Here is a 21,887-nt window from a genome sequence, read left to right on the forward strand (position 1 = left end):
ATTCAACTGATAAAATTTGATACAGTTCTCATATACACAGCTATGGGCTTTTGATGAGTTTCCTTTGCATATGATCTAGTTTCTCTTGTTTATTTTTACTAGGGAATGATAAGAACAAGTTGTAAAGAGTCATTCTAAAATGCCCATTTGTGCTGATGCAAAAATGATTCTTTACCATTGATGGTCAAGACTATTTCGATATCTTTGACCAACCCTAAGGAAAAAAAAGGACCACAGGGCATGCTGTTGTAATGCTCACTCTTACACATATTTCTGAAGTCAGGCCTTGGGTGAGCAGGAATTCCATTAAGTTTGAGACTAGCTGAAGGAACTGTAACGTGCAATGTGTTCATAGATTTATTCATAAATCATCTGCCTCCCCCATAACTAATTAGTAGTATAGGTGAAAAGCTGCCCAGTGCAACATGTGTAAAAATAAACCAACTTGCTACTAGTGCTTGTACTGTTAGAAATAATGGGCACACAATGGTTTGAAAAAAATCAAGATAGGATTTATGGCAAAAGAGGCTTTAGACCCAGAAAAGATCTCAAGTCTGATGCACTTGAAAGTGCATCATCTATTGTGCATCAAGATATTTAAATGGATTAATGAAGGATATGTTGGCTTTGCCTAAGTCTAAAATTGCTGTAAAGTATCTGATATAACATCTTAAGGAACAATGAGCACTAAAGAGGCAAATACTGCAATCTCCACTTTTTAAATTGGGCTTCAGTTGCGCTTATGAACATAGGCAGAAACAAACACTGTCAGAAGCTAACTCAAGGCAAAGATTTTAACTCTTCTGACTGTACCTCTCTTTTAACTGCCATTTCCTTTGATGCCGAAGTCCTGTAGGAGGTAGGAGGGAGAGCAGTGTGTGGAATGCATGATGCAGTAGCAACTTTTCTCCCACGGACTGTAGGTGGCAAAGGACATGTCCTGCACTCTGTCTAAAACAAATATGCTCAAAGAAAGAGGTGAACGTTGAAGGAAGGGGACAATTTATCCAGATGCAAGATGAAAGCTCATGAATGAACAAGAGGAGCAACACAGGTTTGATCAGGGTCTTACTCAGCTGGTAAAGCTGTTAACTACAGACCTTGTGTAGAGTCTGAGGAATAATCTGGTATGAAATAGGTTACAACTGCAGGTTGCCCACACTGCCACCACACGTGTGGTATGTTGACCCTGGCTGGATGCGAGGTGCCCATCAAAGCCACTCTATCACTGCCCTTCTCAGCTGGACAAGGGAGAGAAAATATAACAAAAGTCTCATGGGTGGAGAGAGAGAGAGGGAGGCATCACTCAGCATTTACTGTCATGGGTAAAACACAATCAGTTTGGGGAAATGAGTTTAATTTATTACCAATCAAATCAGAGTAGGGTAATGAGAAATAAAACCTAAATCTTAAAACACTTTCTCCCCACCATTCCCTTCTTCCCAGGCTCATCTTTATCTCTGATTTTTCTGCCTCCTCTTCCTCAGTGGCACAGGTGGAAGGGGAATGGGGGTTGTGGTCAATTCATCGCATGTTGTTGCTGCCGCTCCTTCTTCCTCAGGAGAGGACTTCTCTCACTCTTCCCCTGCTCCAGCGTGGGGTCTATCATGAAGTTCCTTCATGAACTTCTCCAGCGTCAGTCCTTCCCACAGGCTGCAGTTCTTCATGAACTGCTCCAGCGTGGGGCCCTTCCATGGGGTGCAGCCCTTCAGGAACAGGCTGCTTCAGTGCAGGTCCCCCATGGAGTCACAAGTCCTGCAGCAAACCTGCTCCAGCACTGACTCCTCTCTCCATGGGTCCACAGGTCCTGCCAACAAATTTCAGCTAACTATGTCCAGGTAACAGCCAAGACTTCATATGACTGACAGTCTAAGAAACTGTAGTAGGGAGATGTTCAGCTAACCGCTGGAGAACGAGCCATTCCTGGAAGGAATGCTCTATTTTAACAATGCTCTAAGTGCTAATTCAGGCTACAGAAAAACAGGTATTTACAACCAGGACATGGGAGCAAACATGGCATATATGACATAGATAAGCTGTTTGTAAGTAAGATTCTGAAATTCAGTGCGCCGATATACAAAACTGTTTCTTGCTCCACTCTTTCTGTAAATATTTTCCCTGAACATGTATAATAATATGAAGTTAATTACATCTTTCAGATATCCATAAAAATTAAAGATCCTTAGAGTGCAGCAGAACTACACAGGAGACTATTAAAAGCAGCAGTTGTGGTCTACATTGTGAGATCTGTTTGAAACAAACAATTCGAGACATAAATTACTATCAGTGAGCTTCCTTGTGACTTCTGTGTTCTGTCTGTGCTACCATATAAAGTGGTGGAGAAAGGCCTAGGGGTGCAGCCTCCATCTCTACAGCTTAATGCTCTTCTCACCTCTCCCCAGAAGATGTTGGCCTCTTCTCTAGTTCCTGATTCCCAGTGTGTTACTGTTCCCCAAACCATGCGTTGGCATCATCACTTGTGGTATTTGCCAAATCAGCATTGTTACTTAAATTTCTCTACCCATAGTTGTTCATGTACAATAGGACTTTCCCCCTATTTTACAGATGTGGAAGTCAAAACATATGGAGAAAGCTGTATAGGTGACAGGGTGTGCATAAAAAGGCAGTGGCAGAAGTCCCCATAAGGTACAGGTCATCTAACTTCTGCTCCCCTTGCTCCTCTGTTCAATATGTCAGTAGCTGAGGAAGACATGGAGTTTATATTGTATTTTTTCTGAGTGGGAAGGGCAGTCAGTTCATAAAACCTGAGAAAATGCTTTGCCTTTGAATTTCAAAAAGGCCATGTTCTAAAATGGCTAGCTCATTAAATTGCAGAAAAGGTTCAAAAGTTGTCTATGAGATCTGCAGCAAGCCAGGAGGAAAGCCAGGGCTTTGCTTGGCTGCAAGTGTCTGGAAGGGAGGTGACCCTAATCCCGTTATCACCTGAATTTTTCTCAGATATGGTAAAAAAAAGTCAAAAATGAGCACTGAGACAAGGGCTGGTGAGTTCAGAAGCTTGGGATATTTTACTTTGCTTTATATTTTAACGTATATTTATTCACAAAGTCAATATTTGATAGAAATTAAGCAAAAAATGTCCATATTGAATTTGATGAACATTCTGGATTTAGGCATGAATCCTGCTTACCTCATCTTTTCTGTTTGGTTGATTAAGATGCTTTGCTGCTTCATCCTTCTGCATCTTTTTCTCCGTTCATTTTTCTTGCCTGACAGTTTCTCATTTCTTTCCTCCTTCAGAGTCCCTGTCAGTTTTAAATAACAAAAGATTTTTTTCTCTGCTGAAGAGCCGCATACTAGTACTTATCTTTTTCTCTTTATATTTTCTTCAGCGTGTTGCAACACCACATCCTATATGTAGCAGCTTAAAAAAAAAAAAAAAAACCACAAAAAAGAAAACAGGGAAAAGAAATTTACAAAAAAAGCTCCGAGAAGACAGGATTTTTTATATTTTTTTTGTTAAAAACATTAAAATACATCCACTACTTGAGTGTTATTTGCTATGGGAAAGAAATTCCTTTGCTAAACATGAAAACTAAAATTTCAATTAGGTTCTTAAAATACAGTGGGCTATAAATAGAATGTGAATAGTGCAGCTGGGCAGCATTATAATAGAATTTCCTTCAGTTATATAGGGGAGATAGAGATGACCTTCATCACTCACTGTAAGCTCTCTCTTTTATGAATTACGAGCTGTTCAACTATTAGTGGAATTAAAATCTATAACACTGCCAATCATTGCCCCATGTCCCTATGGAGTCCTTCCTTTTGCTGTCAACATGCAGGAGTCTGCAGTCTCTGCAGATATATATCAATGATATGTTTATAGCCCAAGCAAAAGAACAGTGTTTTTTTTTTTCCTGTTCTGTGCTTCAGCAGTTTGGTACAACCTCTACATGATTTTACACTTCAGGAGCAGCAGTGTAAATTAATGGTCACTGGTCTATGGACCGAGAGTCATGGTAACAAGCCACTGTATGAAAATAAGGGGAAGAATATTTTAAACTTCAGCACGTATATAATATGAATTGAGGTGCTTTGTGGGTGTTTCTGGTTGTTTTCCTTAAATGGCTTCTGAACCAAATCCTTAGAAATTTGCTGTAATTGATACCAGAGCTCATCTGAAACAGCTTTTTGCAAAGCTGAACCCACACTAAGCTGAGAATGTGCTAGCTGCATCACTGATTCATATATGTAGAAATCATAACTCATGGTTATGACCGACTTGACTCTTACTTGAGAAAACTCAAGATCTTTGGTCAGTACAAGGCAAGTAAAGCCTTCCTTCCCACCCATTAGAAAAGAGATAACAGCTGGCCAAACTGTCTCTTCTCTTTTCAGACCATTTTTTTCTCTTTTATTTAGGACTTGGCTACTCTTACAGAGACTTTTAGCAAGTAGCACTGCTGTGTTAGTCCTATTTTTCTAACATATGCAAATGGAGCTATGTAATTTTCAAACACTAGTATGTATCTAAAATAGATTTGTTAGTATATTCCAAGGGATAAAATTGCTTTTGCTATCTGGAAGAAAATCATTACTTCTTTATCAACATAGGAGTAACAAGGAAACAGAAGCATGTTACAATTAGGATGAGGTGCTGTACTGAGAAGGATGAACAAAGTGAAAGCAAAACCACGTTTGTCAATGGCTAGAAATAGAGGCCCAATACATCTCAATTATTCTTTCAAATGGGGATTGGCGCAACAGTTTTGACAGAATCTTGTTGAAAATTATATTCTATTTTTTAACACTGTTCATGGATGCGCCTAGATCACCATGGCTAATTAAATGTTCTGAATTACCATCTTCAACTGTTACAAATACCACATCCTTTGATGATATTGGGTGTGTAATGAGAGACTGTCATAGTTTCAGTTATCGATGGGGTCTGTGATTGATCAATTTTTGACAACAAAGAATTATTAACAGGGCTGCATGGTGAAGCAGTCAGTGGAAAATTCCCTTTCATAACGTTTTTATCTAATTTTGGAGTGCCGCTACTGCCACACATGAAATAACAACACGATTGAATTTCTTTTTGCTGGCATTTAGCAGGACCTATGGGGGTGTGAAGAAATCAATGGGGGATCAGGAGTCTGGAAAATTACATACTTGAAGAATTAATGAACTATAATTCTGTATTACATCCTCAATCACATTCTGCTTCCTTTTCATTAATAGAACTAAATTGGTTTTCCATGGACAGGGTACTTTTAAAATTGCAATCATGGTGTTGCTAGGATTTAAAAAAAAAAAAAAGGAGAGGCCTGTTTTAACAATAGTTATTTTTTCGTGCAATGTGACAGTTGGAAATTTTTAGCAAAGAGCGTATTTGCAGCACTGACTCAACCTGTTGAAGCGATTTTTAACACAACATTTATAGCCCCAGCTCTGGTTTCCTGCACTTTGAGCCAGATTATGGTTAAAAGGTGACTCAGACAGAATTTCTACTAGATCTATTTAGAGATAGAAGCAGCAACTCCAAAGGCATTTAAAATGCTTTTTCTTTTTTTTTTCCAACACAGGCCTAATTAATTATCCAGGAGAGTAGGGAGAGGAAAGACTATGGTCTTCACTCCTCTCTGAAGGGTCTATCTAAGGTAACTGATGTTTCTAATTGCTGTGTAGAGGAAGTCCTTTTGCTCACAGAACTGTGTTATGCTAGGATAAAACTGTGGGTGACTCTTCTCTTTGCTGTGCTCCACATACCAGCTGTAGTCTGGGCCTTCGTGATTTAAGCTTGTAACTGAATGAAATGTTGGGATGCAAACACACTTAAAATCAAGGATATTCTATAGTTTAATGGGGACTTTGATGAGAGAACCTGTACAGTGAAAAGCATGTCCTAGTACTCACAATATAATACCATATTTTTTAAGAGTTACTGGGAGCTGAACAAATCGTAGTGAGATTGTAAACAAAATCAGGCTCTAGGACTTTTATTGAGCAAGGAAGAAAGTTCCTTTGGGAATTGGAGACAGTGTCTAGAAAAAAGGAGCTGATCAGAATTTATAAAACAGATTTAAAGGACATTCCAAACAACTTCGGTTCCCTGGCATAACTGATATCTTTCTGGATTATTTCAGCAGTCTCAGCTTCTGTATCCTTGGTTTTGTTATTTCGCTGTATGATATTTATATACATGTGCTATATGCGAATGTGGTGGGATTGAAATCCCAAAAGCTGATATTCTGCTTTAGCGACAAGATAGCTCCAGCATATTGAGCTAGTTTCAGGCTCTTACATACCTGTTTTTGCATAAGATCTCAAATCAAAGGTCTGATTGAACAGCAGGGTCTTTTCAAGTATCATCATATTAGAAATCTGCTGTCACATGGAAACCAACACAAACACTTTTGTTAAATGTGAGAGATGGGACTCTAGAACTTGCAGTAGAGATAATGAACCCTTTTCAAAGCCACTCCAGAAAATTGAGTTTTGACAGCAGATACATTATACAGTACAATGAACTTTCATTTTGTCCTACTGAGTAAGGCCTTTTCCCCTTGCATACATAGTAGAATCAGATAACCCAGACATCATCTTAATCCTGCTGGGCATTCTGTTATCTGAATAGTTAGGACAAGGTCTTTTATATCCAAGCCAGACATAACATCCTTGAAAACATGACATTTGCAATGACATTCAGTCTGACTGTTCCAGATGTACCCATGAAAAAAATGCATTTATCTTTTTAAACAGCCTCAGTCTCCTAAACCACTTCTTCAATGATCTATTTCTAATTTTTTTTTCTTTTGGTGTTTGCCCTTTATTTATACTGTATATAGGGCTGTGATGTAGGTGGCTTTGGAGGTTAGCGTTAGGCTGGAAAGGCTGTTGCCTTTGAAATGAGATCTAAAATTTAGCCGAAGTCAGTAGTGATTGAATGTTGTGGAGGTTGCTGGCTGCTCATTAATTTTTATAACTCTATCCAGTGATAATAACCCAATTAGCACTGGGACAGATGATTGCATTTGGGAGTCTGCGTTAATTGGCCATCTTAGCTGAATGCCGTGTATTATACTGTCCCAGAAAAACTTCCATGATAGAAATAACTATAAGTATTCACAGCTGCCAGTCTGTGGTGTTGCCTTCTTGACAGGAAAGGGCTACTGGGGCTTTGGTTTGTATTGACCTGGATCAAGCAGTTTATGAAAGAGACTAAGTTGAGCTCTGTGTCTCTATAACTTTGTGCTTGATAGTGGCATACAGCCTTTTCTGAGAGGAGGATTTAATGCTTAATATTTCAGTCATGAAGTGAGTAATGTAAAATGATAGAACACACCCCCCCGTCTTTTCCCCCATGCCATGGTTATTTGTTGAGTGCAGCTTGACCACATTAGAGAGAGCTTGGTCCTATTGCTGGATGAAAGAGTGCTGCTATCTTTCAAATTGGCAATTTTATACCACTTTCAATCTTCAAAAGCTCTTATTATACAGAAATTCTCTAATAATATTCATCTGACAGCTAGCTTTCCTTTTTTCTTACTGTACCAGTGGATAATTTGCTAATGATCTTATTTTACTCTTCAGGGAGCAGACTTTTCTCAGTCTCCCTGAGAGCAAGGGGTATAATAGCTAAAACTGTTGCCACAGTTCAGGTAATGAATGATTCTGAGGTATAAAGAAGGTGATTTGGAAGAGCAAGATAGTTTCATGTCAAGGTGAGCTAAGCATATACAGTACTTACTTTCAAAATGCCTGTGACTGTGTGTCTGTTAGAGTGGGGCTTCAGGCAGCAAAAAAAAGAAGTTTTATTCTGGTGGAAAATGAGTAGCAAAATATGGAAATAAGCAGGTTGACTGATTTCAGCTTAAGTAAAATGCACAGGAGAAAACCTGAATATTTGAAAATCAAATCATGTGCAACATAACTGTGTAATAATCAGTTGTTTTGCAGCAGTAAGGAATGTACAGTATTGCCATGCATCCATGAATTACATAGGGTAAATAGAGTCCCCATGTTCCTGGTGTTTTGTGGGCTCACCAGTCTCGTGAGGTGTGTGTGTGTGTTCTCCAGACACAGTGTTTCAAGCACCAAAATCACAAATCATCTGCCATGCAGATGCCATAGGGTTGAAGCACAGCAAGTGCTACAGTACAGTTGCGTAGCTGCTTTCCAGCTTGGGGTGAAGGTTCCTTCCAGTGACTGTCTTGGTACTACTTTCTGTTCCAAACCTGGAGACTCCTATCAGTGTTTCAGATTTGCTATGTGCAGTGCTCTTTAGGTGAAAAGGAAAGAGAAAAATAGAAAAAAAATGTCACATCCATGTTTTTTTTTCTTCTCCCCCACTTTGTCACAGCTTCTTGTAGCCAGTTAATGAGCAGAACTTGCATACTTAGAATGTCTGTTTTGTCTATTTCATTAAAAATGTCATCACCTGCTACTGAAAAATAGATATCCCTTCTTTTCTTGTACTTAAACTTTTTTCATAAGTGAAAATCTAAAGTAACATCCTTCTATAGAGTAATATTTTGTTTTTCATGCCTTTCTAGTACAGCATCAAACAGGACTTCATTAGTGCTGTTAATATTCAATATAGCCCACTGATATACCATAGCCACTAGCCAAGCTAAACTTCAATCAGTTTTTCTTTTGTCAGCTCACACCTCTTACTGAGCAGCTGCAAGATGATTCATCAGAGAAGGTTTCACCATAGGACAGAGAAAAAATTATTTCTGGCTGCTTTTCCCATACTAAGATAATTTCAGTTGTAGATACTTTTGCAGCACTTCCTGAGCCATGCTATGCCCATTTGAAAATAGAAATCCTTTTATCCAAATGTCAAGAAAATTTTCCATGAAATCAGTGCTTTGGCTCTGCAAGACATTTCTGCTGCGCTTTCCTGTTTAACAATGTTGCGACAGTTACATTTTGTCCTATTACAGAGCAAGGCTGTGCTAGAATTAATAATCGGCATTAACTGGGAGATTTAAAACAGAATTCTGTGCGTAAGGAACATCTGTCTATATTCTGAAACCCACTAGCACATGCTATAAATTGTTGCTTGCCTAAAATGTAGGTGGTGATGGGAATTGTTTTGGATTTCTTTTGTTTGCTGCAAAATCATGTGAGGAGAAATGGGTTTTTCAGCATCAATGCAGCAATGGTTTCAATGCAATTCTTTCAAGCAAATTATCTGTCAAGTATAGTATGTTTCTTCAAGACCAGCAGCATGCTTCCACCCATGCTTGTTATGGTAGGCTTTCTTATACAACTCCACTCAACTTTGCATGCAGCCATAACAAAACCAGAAGAATGTATTTCTTTGTTTATTGGCATCTGTAAAAGCATTTCATCCTAAGTAATATCTCTTGTGATCTAGGTTTGTCAGCTAGTTTGCAAATAAATGCAGAAAAGCCTCTTTTGTTGTCAGTTTACCAATACTGATGTGACATTCAAGGCTTGTTTTCCCTGAATAATCAGTATGGGAGTTCATCAGAATGCATTCAGCCTGTGCCTGCAATACTGCACTTATAATTAAAAGGCTTACAGATTCAGAAATAAATTGTGCTGAAGAGAGGAACACAGGCTTTCTTTAATTCATATCTGTTACTTTGACCACTCTGTTCTCCACCAATAAATGCATTCTGCTTTCCCATGGAAGAAATATATACCATCCAGTGTCTTAATGCATGTTATTAAGTAGGCTGTATAAAGATTCATATCAAGTCTGAACAACAGCTTTTCCCTTTCAGCCTCTGAGTTTACATGCTTCATTGATTTTCTGGGCTTGTACCTTTGGCAAACCTAACAAGTTACCTTGTACTGACCGGGTGATCCCAGGCATTTAGCACAGTCACCTAGATTCTGTCCTGCCAGGCAAGCTGTCTCCCAGGCAGCATATTCCCTAGTGGTAAGGGAACGCCTAGATTGTAGTCCTTCCTTCTTTTCCCATCCTTTTTCTTAAGTAATTTGCAGGTATGTGAGCAAATAGCACTAGATAAGGCACAGACTACAAACCAACCTTTTCTCACTACAGTAACATAATTTTCATTGATCTCCCTCTGATCTCTCAAGCACCTCTGAGGTCCCACTGGCTCCTGGCTGCTCACAAGAAAAAGGCCAGAGTTTATACAGGTTTAGAGAAAGACACACTGAACAGCAGAAGGTTTGTAAAGGCTTGGCATTTCTCAGTCCTGCAGCAGGACTACTTAGATGATTATCCTGGAATTCATAGTGGAGTTGAAAATTCTGTGTTTTAAACCAGTAGAGACGACTTAATTTGTGGTACACAAAGTGGCAAAATATGTGTTTGGTGCAGTATTCCAGCAGGAGTAGTAGCAATTTTCATCATCAACAATATTGGTAGCTTAGACCAGGTGCACCTACTTAGAGACGCTGTTGATATAAAATTAGACTGAGATGTAATGATGAAATTTTCTAATGAAATTTCATCAAGTATCTGTAAAGCTTTTAAAAACCAATACACTCATGAAATGGTTGTACAGTTATTCCAAAGAAATTCCAGGGAGATGGTATTTGGCATGTAAACAAAACACCCAGAGTGCATACCGCCTACCCCCGACAAGTATAAGAAAAATGCAACTCAAGACCAAATGTGAGTGACTGAGTGATACCTTATAGTTTGTGTAGGTGTCCCCTGAGGGGGATACCTAGCCTTATCTAGTGCTATTTGCTCACATACCTGCAAATTACTTAAGAAAAAGGATGGGAAAAGAAGGAAGGACTACGTAGCTGATAATTTTCTTACCTTCAAATGTGGATAAAAGTGGTTATGATGGATAAGGAAGGCTTTGCTGTTTTTTCTTTTAAATTTGTGTTTGAATAGGTTTCATAAGGGACTGGAGTGAGTATATCTTCATCTAGGCAGACGTTAGTATTCTCAGAAAAGAGTTTTGTTACCTTATTCCAGCTCACAAATGATTTTCTTAGCCAGTTTACACTTTCTCTTACAAAAATAACAGATGACATAAATGGGAGTTAACAAGTACTGTGGGCAGAATTTTGACATACTTTACATATATCTCAATAGTCACATCACACCTCCCTCTCCTTCATATCTGCTTCCCGGAGGATATTAGATCAACTGCTGAGGTACTTTTAAGAGTTTGAGGCTGAATTTGTTCTTAGATTCAAAGTTTCCACTTGATTTCAAAGATTCAACCTTTTAAAGAAGGGTTATATCCCTGCTTTGGACAGAATGGCCAGTACATTGAGGGTTTATTCAGTATTCAAATTCACGGTGGGAGGGTTTAAAGCTTGTTGTTTCTGAAGGCAGTTTGCATGTGTTGTGGCTCTTTCTGTGCTAGTTTTATAGGCACCTCTTGGTCAGCTTGCTGCTCAAGTAGGTATGCTACCACTGGTATAAAACACAATGACAATGAGATGACTCTGGTAAGGGAGGACACAGTTTTATTCCTGTTTGACTCCATTACTCCTCACATTCCTTAACTTTTAAAAACACTCGTACTCACACCTATTCTTTAACATGGCTTACTGCATAATTGAAGCCACTGGAAATGAACATGTCCCAGAGTTCTCTGCATCTCTGCTAAATCCATAAATTCAGGTGTCTGCAGGATGTGCTTTGGTGGATTTTGGACCTAGGGAGTGCATCCAGAAATCCATTCTATGGTGAATTATCACTGTAAAGTTTAGTCAGTGGAAGTCAATATTTGAAAAAACTCACCACACATCCCAAAGGAATTATTAAGAGGAGGAGAATGTCTTGTATTTAATCTTCAGGGTCTAAGCATTTGTTTGGGATCTCAGCTGTTCTCTTAGACAGTAAAAGGAGAGACCGCAGTCAGTTATGTTGAGAGTCAGAGGCACTGGTGCAAGTCAACAGGAACTCCACAAGAGAGGAAAGCCCTACTAATCTAAAATTGGTGTCACCAAAAACATAAGTAAGGACCAGCGTGAGTGTTTAATGTTTTGATATGCCCTTAGAAGCAATGTTTGTTTATAAGGCAGCCTGCACCTCTCAGAGGGTTAACATCTTGCTATTTGAACTAGGATCCAATTCCTTTCTTCACACTGTGGGCAATTTTCACAGATGTCAGATTACCTATGATGTATTGTGACACAATGAGTTGCTAATATGTAAACAGTAAATTGGGATTAGCAGAACCTCCACTGTTGGCAGGGCCTACACTATTAGCCAAGGGTTTTTTTTTATGGAAATGATTCAAAACCTTACAGCAAATAATTCAGGAAATTCAAGTGTTGGTAATGAAAATCGTTCTGTGAAACCCAGAAATACCAGAGACATTGTTCTTCCATCAAGTGAATATAACAATTTCCTCTGTGTGAATTTTCTCCTTTTTTGTGGTTCTTATTAAACAGACATTGATGAATGCTCAGATGGCTTTGTTCAGTGTGACAGTCGTGCTAACTGCATTAACCTGCCTGGGTGGTACCACTGTGAATGCAGAGACGGCTACCATGACAATGGGATGTTTTCACCAAGTGGAGAATCCTGTGAAGGTCAGTATCTAAAAAAGGTGGTGTATTGTTATGACTCGCATTACAGTAATGTCTAGTATCTCTAATCTTGCTGGTCAAATATTGTCTTGGGCACTGTATCAATGGAAGTTAAACCTTGACCCAAAGCAATATTAGTCTAAACAAGCATCGTAACGAAAAGCAAAAGAATATGAAATGTGAATGTTCCTAACACCCAGGTGGAGCATTAGTGGCCATTTCTATGATTGGCTAAGATAACATGTGAAGTCAGGCATGGTGCTTAAAATGCAGTTTCTCTGACCCTGCATCTGCTTCTGTGCATGGCCCTTGCATAAGTGATTTCCCATGGGCTGATAGGACTCACTGTAATCTGCCACTCCACAGTAACCTGTTTATATGTCAGATTCTTTATATGTTATATATATATTCTTTATATGTTCTATATATATATTTATAACATTTATATATATTCTTTATATATCCAGACCTCGGTTCTTCCACTTCATTCATGTACATTAGAATAGTCTGTGATGAAAATATTTCTCATTGCAAAGAATGTTTAGGAAGCCCTTACATCCCCTCCCTCCCATGTTAATAACTGTGGTGCTTCTCCTGTGCATAGGCTAACTACTTGTAGAAACTTGCAGTTTGAAGAACAACCTTGCAGACTGGGAAGCTCAGCGGACAGGTCTGAGGCGATAAATTGCTCTTAAATGAGAAAAAACTGTTCTGTTTTGCCACGGACTAAGGGCAGAATGAGGCACTTTTCTCCCCTCTGTCTCTCGGTGCTGAAATATTCAGTGCTCACACAGTGTAATCTTTCCTACCTTGCTGTTCAAACTCACATTGGTGGGCTGCATCAGTCCCAAAGGGAAGGCAATTGAATTAATTTCACTAAGGCAGACACACAGACAGTTCTCTGGGAGCAAGATGACCTTTTCAGTATCCCCATCATCAATACTTTATTTCAACACATTTTCACCACAGCTGAAAGCCTGTATTCTCAAGAGGAATCAGCAATTTGAGTCAGCCACTGCTTTCATAAGTCAAGCTATCTTTGTCAAGAACTAACCAAATGTCACTGGTAGCTGGCCAGGTGTTAGCCAAGAAGGTGCAAAGAGTGCAAAGAAGAAGTTGCGATCCCTCTGATTATAACGTTCCCATTCTGTCACTCGCAGCACAGGTAACAGTCTACCCAGGCATTTATGGAAATATCCTCAATACCCCAAGTTCTGTCTATAGTATCAATATAATATTTGTCTTGTTAGTCGAAGATAATGGTTTGGCACATGCTATCTCAAGAGGTATAAGTGATACAAAGTGACTCTGTTGAGATGTGTGCAAACAGGTGACAATTAGGTAGCAATTTCTAAGCAAATGGAAAGCCAAGGAAAAATAAATCTGGGGATTGCTTTGTGTATGCAGAAGTGGCAACTATTAAAATGTTTTGACCTTTTCTACAAAGCACCAACAGCTCTTTATTAAACATACGCCGAGGATAATAAGTAATTAGAATTAAATCACAGATGCCAGGAAACCATCTTCATTGCTGATAACCCTAGTCACTAACAGTGGAATACTTTCAATTTGATTGATTGCAGCTCCAAAGTTTGGAATGCGTAGCAACTTGAGATGGGGAAGAAGGTTAGATAGTTTATTAGTTTTACTACATCACTTTTTTATTGGATCGAAGCCTGGGACATTGTGTCTCAGACACAAAATAAAACCTTAAAAGATATAAAGATACAGCCTAAAATAGATTGCAGTATGGAAGGCTGAACTTCCAGTAGCAGAGCACAGCAGCACAAAAGCAGTCGGCTTTTCTGCTGTCAGATCTTTCCACTGTGAGAGATTCCTCTGCTGGATTTAAAGACATAAAAAAAGGTTTCCTTTTGTCACTTCTTTAGTATCCCTGGTTAGACCTGGTCATATTGAGCTGTTTTGGATGGTCTTTTAGATACTCACTGTAATGGGGGAGCAGCTTTCAGGCTATACTAATCTCAGATTTCAAATCTTGGTACTGTATGAGCCTCTTGGCATACCCGGGACCAATGTCCTCTTGAAGCTTTTGGCTTATGCAAGTGCTACAACTTGCACATCTGTAGAAGGAATAGTGCAAAACTGCACAGAAGAGAAGCTTGATTTCTTGGTGGAAGAAAAAAGTTAAATCTCAGAAGGATTAGGAAATGTTCTTCTAGGGGTCGTCCCTTTAGCTTTCTGAGAAGACTACTTCAAAGTAGTGTTTTGTATAGAGTGCATAATAGGCTTGTCTTTGACTCATCTTTTTAAAAGTTTAGTTGCTTTGAATAAAGTTCCCCCCTTTAGTGGTGAAAACCTTTAAAAGCCAAGGAAGTGTGGGTTCTAATCTTTTCTTTCTTGATTTTTCTATATGGTCTGCCTCAAATCCTTTTTTGCTTGTGTCCCCTGGACGTGTGCTGATAGTACTACAGAGAGCAATTCTGTGATCAGTGTTAGTCAGCTCCTTGTTTTCTAGAGCAAAGCATCCAATTTTAAAAATTGAGGTGGAAACACCTTTGTTGAGATCACAGAGGCACAGGAGCATTTCCTTAAAAACCTCATTTTAACAGAATACCAAAGCTGCACCAACCTCTTTTGCAGAAAATGATCCCATTGGGACATTGTACTAAATATTCCTATCTAGAGGTGGACTCCTTGATAGCATTAGATTTTGCCAGTGCTCAGTAATGAAATAATAGTTGCTGAATTGCCTGTTTCACACATATATTAACCTTGGCTACTGCTGCTCCTTTGCCACATCTGAGAATACTGAGTATTTTGACTAATGTACTTGAACGCAAAAATTCATAATCCCATTTTATCGTACCTACAGGCAATGGAAGACCTAGAGATTCCTTTCCTGGGTTTTGCTTCACGTTATACTCCTGGGTACACCTGTGGTCTCTATAACAGTTACCGAGAGGAATGATGGGAAATGCAGCACTTGCTGCTTTTCCCTTGGAAATAGATTTATGTTACACATCCTCGTATTTCCAGGAAAGTGGTGAAGATCAGCCACTTAGTCTTTGATAATTGCATGGCTTTGGGAAGTCTTAAATTTTATACATATATAAATATTATATGTTATATGTTATATTACCTGGTACCTTCCTCTTTGCCCCCTGCAGCTTTTCTTTATAGTTTCTTTACACAATCTTATTGGTGCTCTGAGGGTTGTCTCTCATGTACCATTCTGTAAAAGAGGGCTAGGCTAAGATAGTAGATACTGCAGCCTCATGCTTCATTGCATTAAAAAACTGGAACCTCTGACAGCAAAATCCTTAAATAAGAATGTTCAGGCCCAGTTAATATTTGCGCTGCTTCTGTGTAAGATCCTGATTCCTTTGACTTTGTCCCTTTTAATGTCTAAAAGATTCCAAAATCAGTTGAAGAGAGGCTCTGTTGGTTTGTATCAGGATAGTGAAGGTTATACCTCATCTGTTGTTGGACATTTTGCATACTTCCACATTTGAAGAATAGTTCATCTAATTAATGCAGTGCCTTAGGACTTACCAAGAGTATCTGGCGGATACCAGCTGTTGTTGGTAGAGAATATGAAATGAACATACCGTCACTCTCAGCAGGTAGCACATTCCTTAATTGAGACAGGTGCAAATGAAAGGTTTGGAAAGCATTAATCCAGAATGCCCAATTCAAATTGGATCTTTTTACTTGTAAGGGTTAACTCGCAGTTTAGCATTTCTGGTCTGAAATGTCTTGTTATGTTTTTCTTCTGCTGTCCTGTATCCACAAGTAGAATCACTTCCTCCTCTGTGTGATAAAACAGGCTGCCTGACAATACAGAGGGCTGGGGCTCAATGTTTTCCACAAGATGGAGGTCTATTACAAGCCTCAGTGTCCTCCCCAGCTTTTATGAATGAACGAAGTCCAAAATAGTCACTTCAGCATCCATGGCTCTGGATCTGGAAAGCAGAGGAATTTCAGACTGTCAGGCTATCTGAATTTATCTCACAGAACATCCAGTATTTTAACTAGTGCATGAAATTTCTTATAGTTGAAAAACTGCTGTCAGTTCACAGTTCTACGCTTAGATCTTTCTGTGGTGCTGGTAATGTTTAACAGAATCTTTGTTATTGATAGCACTTAAGGAGACAGGAAATAATCACTATTTCAGCAGGAAATCTTACTAGCTCCCAAAAGCTCAATCAAAATCCTTTTGCTTTTATTCATGATCATAAAAGGTCAACAAATGAACTAACTTTTTTTTTTCCCATCCATCCCAAACAGGGTGATAGGGCATTGAGGCTTCATTATTGAGTTTAGGAACCCAACTTAAGCATCGCCAAGCAGAAGACACATACAGAGACACATTAGTATTTAAATATTCTGGAGCATGGGCAGAATACAAAGTTGGCAGAGTTTCTCCTCTTTTATAAAAGAACTAATAAACCAGAAACTCGACCACTATATTTTGTAAGGTAGTAATTGGAACACATTTATTGTATCAGGAAACAATGTTTTTGTGAAGCTGGTGTTACTGCTGTCTGAAGTTTCAGCTCTTCATCTTCCACATCTGTTAAGCACTCTGACAGCTGGCTTGCATGATGTCACAAATAAATTATTCACTCCTTGAAGAATAATTACAGCAGTCAATAAATTTAGTTAGGGCAGAAAAGAACAGAAACCAAACTTTCTGTTCAGACTGTCTTGGGTTCGCTATCAATTGTACTCCTTCCTTCTTTCCCTTAAGCAAAAAGTACTCAGATATCCTGATGTTGTCACCTTCCTGAGCTAGTACTTCAGAGCTAAGGTAACTGCGAAACTTCAGTTGCTTCAAAGGAATATTCCACCCTCCCAGCCTGTCTCTTCCAACAGCATATTTCTCAGTGACGCAGCTGTTCATCTCTTCGTTACACAGATGACACTCTAACTGATACCAGAATGATACTGGTAGAAAATAATGTCTCAGGGAAACCTTTTGGGGCTTTATTTGAGCATCCTGAACGTAAGTCTGGATAGCTCATCAGAGGAGGGATAATTGCAGCTTTCCATCAGCTATATCAGAATGGATCTTTGAGCTCTTTGTCACTTCCTAGCAAGGTGTACACGGGTTTTATTTTGTTTTTTCTAATTGTGCCTTGTTCATGTTCCTTATGAGTTATTACAAGTTTCCTTGTCTGTTGTTATCAATGTTGTATTTGTGGGTTTTTTTTTTCCCAAAACATTATTGAGCTGTCATTTTAATAGACATATCCGCAGTAGCTTCAAGATCTCTATCCAGAACAGATCTAAAAGACTGATGTGATTTTTTGAATGGGTATTTCCCCATGCACCTTACAACTGAATCTTATCTGACATATTATTTTGTCAGTCAATATAATGAAATACTTCTATATTTCACTGTACTTCTTTTTTTTTGTTTTAATACTTTCTTATCAACAGTCTTTTTCATCCCACTGTTCATGCATTCCCCCAGATCACTACGTATATTGGGCAGCACGCATTCTGACACAGATTCTTGGGGAACTTCCCTGGGACAGCTCCCCATTGTGACAACCTGACCATTTGTGGCTGCCTTTTATTACTTACTAATTAACCTGTGAGTCAACAACCTCTTTTATTCCATTGTACATAGTCCCTTTAAGAGCATGAATTACGCAAGAGAGTTCATGAAGCTTTTGGATAAAAATATTACAGTATATGAAATGTATCCCCCCTTTAATATATTAAATATATATTTGTATTTTTTAATTTAATATATTTTCATATAGTATACGTTTGAATCTATAATGTGGTCTCTTTAAACAATCTTCTTTCTATCTGAAAACATGTTCTCCTTTTGGTAGCTAGTTTTAATACATCTTTAAACTTCATCATTTTAACATAATACCCTCTTTGAAACTAAGCACTACCGCAGAGATTCCTTTTTGCAGCCATTTAAATTTCTTTGAGGATGTTGAACTTGCATACACTGTGGTTGCTGCTGGTCACCAACACAGAGTAGTTGCTCAGCAGAGACATTTTGAATCAGAGCCCTCACACTGCACAGGGCCAAGTCAAATGGTGCTTTGTTCGTCTGGGATTCTTTGATTGTCTGTTCCAAGAAACAGTCAGTAAATCTGTTAAATACAGCCTTGGGTCACAACCTGGTGGGGCAATTGAAATTCCCAGTTTTATGGAGTTTTCTGCCTTTGTAGTCTCTCAGATACTGCAAATAGAGTTTAGTCATTCCAGGCACTGTCACCATTCTTTATGGCTGTAGTGCCCAGTATTTTTCCTGTGTAGGCATGAAATTACTTGAGATGCAATTAACTCTTAGCTTTCTGTAATATGTATCACTGCTTCTTCATTGCATGGCACTCATTGCGACATCAAGTTGGATCCAGGGATGATGATAAGAAAAGGAAAATCCTTAGAATATGTGCCAGATGATATCTGCTGTAATTTTTAGTGTAGGTTAGATAAATAAGTTCTGGTCCTCAATTTAGCACTAGGTAACTAGTTACATTTTGTTTCTGTTGCTTTCTGAGGCAAACCTCCATGTCTTTTGAGACTTAATGTTCTAATGTCATAACATTCAAGCTGCTTGATTCCTAAGCAGTGTGTTGCAAATAGCCTGAAGTTAATTATTTGTTGTTTTTTTTTGTTGTGCTTTTTAAAGAAAAAACCCCACCACCAACAACAAAAAACCAAGCCCCCCACCCTCCACCCCCAAACCAATATGATAGTGATAATAACATGCCTCTGTGGCTGGATACACTGGAAATATGCAGCCTGTAATTCAAGGGGCTAGTGTACCCTATCCATATGGTTAAGGAATCATCAAATCATAGAAAAATTAGGGTTGGAAAGGACCTTAAGATCATCAAGTTCCAACCACCCTGCCATGGGCAGGGACACCTCACACTAAACCATCTCACCCAAGGCTCTGTCCAGCCTGGCCTTGAACACCACCAGGGATGGAGCACTCACAACCTCCCTGGGCAACCCATTCCAGTGCCTCACCACCCTAACAGGAAAGAATTTCCTCCTTATCTCCAATCTAAACTTCCTCTGTTTAAGTTTTAACCCGTTACCCCTTGTCCTGTCACTACAGTCCCTGACGAAGAGTCCCTCCCCAGCATCCCTATAGGCCCCCTTCAGGTACTGGAAGGCTGCTATGAGGTCAATTGGAAAGCTGGTTATGGCTGTAAAGAAAATGTCAGTAACTTAATTCCCCATCCATTACAAATACAAAGTGAAAAAAGCTGAGCAAAGTTTTGCTTGGTATGGATGATTTGTGTGCATGTTCTTTGCAGATAATGCCTGAAGTTTGATGTGGATAAATAGTGCAGATGAGAATTTGGTGCAAGCAAATTTTGTGTTTCTCTTCTTGCATTATAAACACACTGCTGTTACTGGTTAGGTTAGATTCAAAATGTAAATAGCTCCTGCTTTGACCAGGGATATTTAAACTGCCCTATCCAGAACATTTATTTTCATGACTCAAAGAATTGAAAATTTAGATTGGGTATAAGGAAGCAGTTCTTTACTGTAAGAGTGGTGAGGCACTGGAATGGGTTGCCCAGGGAGGCTGTGAGTGCTCCATCCCTGGCGGTGTTCAAGGCCAGGCTGGACAGAGCCTTGGGTGAGATGGTTTAGTGTGAGGTGTCCCTGCCCATGGCAGGGGGGTTGGAACTTGATGATCTTAAGGTCCTTTCCAACCCTAATTTTTCTATGATTTGATGATTCTATGAAAAAAACAAGGTTGGGATTTTTCTTGAGCTGTTGAATAAACTCAGCAATTATTTTCTGTAACAGTGCATTAACCACTACCATGTTGGAAAACGAACCCCAGAATCCTTTTTCTCATGGGAAAATTGTGAAATACACTTGTACATAAATGCCAAATGCAGACTTTGTGTTTATAGGGTCACCATTTGTTGCTTAAAGGAAACTGTTCTTATTTACATGACAGCTGAACTTTGTCCAGATATGGCTGCTTCCAGTTAAGTGGCCAGGTTGTTGGGAAGTGATGTATTACTTCTTTATGACACAGACTGTGTGAAAGCTTCGTACAAAAGAGTGTTTTAAACAAATGAATGCAAATGTAGGGAAGTAATTTATTAAAAATTACTTCAGTGATAGCCAAGAATCCTGCTGTCAATTTTAATCATTATATTTAAATAGGATTTGTGTTTGTTCTCTATATTGCATGACTTAAAACTAGTTAGACAGAGCATATGGAGATCTTAGTTTTAAATTGCTAGATTGTGTTGCTTTCAGTATGGATTTAAGAGAAGATGAAGGAGAGAGCAGCTTGTCTATCACTCTGCTCTGACCAGACCAGCATCACTTAAACCATTCCTGTTATCTTCTTGTCTAAAAGCCTCCAAGGCTGGAGGTTGGACAGCCTCCACAGGGCTGTCTGTTCCACTAACTAGGTGTCCTTACAGTTTGTATGGGTTTCCCTGCCTGATGTGCCTGTGACATTTCAGCTGTTCAGGTCCATGCAAACAGCCACACCAAATTAGATTCCTGATCCCAGTTATCCTCTGCCCTGTTGCAACAGTGGCTGACTCCAAATGCTTCAGAATTTAACGAGGTAGAAGATGTGGAGATCTGAGATGATCTGCCTGTTCTGGGTTATCTCATATGTAAATAAGGACACCATAGACCCTAATGCATGAAATGTAATCTCTCACAAAATCTGTTAGCATTGCAAATGAATATTCTTGCTAGCCTTGTACAGTCTTGGCTATGCAATTGTTTTTCCCCTCTTAACATTCTGTGGCAGTGAGTGTCATAGTTTGTTTATACATTGTATGAGAAGTTATTTCCTTTTATCAGGCTTAAATTTGTTGTCTTTCAGTTTCATTCACTGTCCCCTATCTTCTGCATTCGGCAATGTGGAGAACGAAAGCTCTCAATATGTCTCCTCTGGAGTATTCATTATTTTTTTGGTTATATCCCTTCTTGCTAATGTTCTTTTAGAGATGAACAATCCATTTCTTTTCACTTCTTCTCAAATGACATTTTCCTCATCCTTCCCATAAGCCCTAGTAATTTTGCAATATGTTTTCTTTTGAGATGGTGCCACTGTTATTGCACACGGTGTTTGAAGGAAACCTACAATGCTGCTTATTTATACCCTGGAATTCTAATAATTTCCCTGCTGTTTTTCATCCCAATTCATATTCATGTTAACAACTTGTTTACTTTTTTTTTTAACTGCAGCCACACTTGGAATTGGAATGATAATTGAGTTGTTTTGCTTTAAACTGAATGTGCTCGAGGTGAATTGGAGGTTTCATTTCCATTATTGAACCCGAAGCTGAGCGTTTCATTATATTTTTATGGTGAAAGATGCATACAAGACCATATTGCTTATTTTGTCTTGTGCTGATCTGTTGGACATTTAAATATCGCAGTGCTACTTTTTAATGAACTCTAATTAAAAGCTTGGGCCAGACTGTTGT

General features: G+C 38.9%; 1 protein-coding gene across 1 annotated transcript in view; it reads left to right on the forward strand.

Moving 5' to 3' along the window:
* Nucleotides 1–21,887, forward strand: part of NELL2 (neural EGFL like 2) — a 162,138-nt gene that overhangs the window by 131,965 nt on the left and 8,286 nt on the right. Inside the window, exon 16 of the mRNA XM_065690861.1 lies at nt 12,331–12,471. Coding sequence (XP_065546933.1) covers nt 12,331–12,471 — 141 coding nt within the window. The remainder of the gene's footprint in view (nt 1–12,330; nt 12,472–21,887) is intronic.

This window comes from Lathamus discolor, chromosome 1 (genome assembly GCF_037157495.1).
Source record: "Lathamus discolor isolate bLatDis1 chromosome 1, bLatDis1.hap1, whole genome shotgun sequence".
Taxonomy (NCBI): Eukaryota; Metazoa; Chordata; class Aves; order Psittaciformes; family Psittacidae; genus Lathamus; species Lathamus discolor.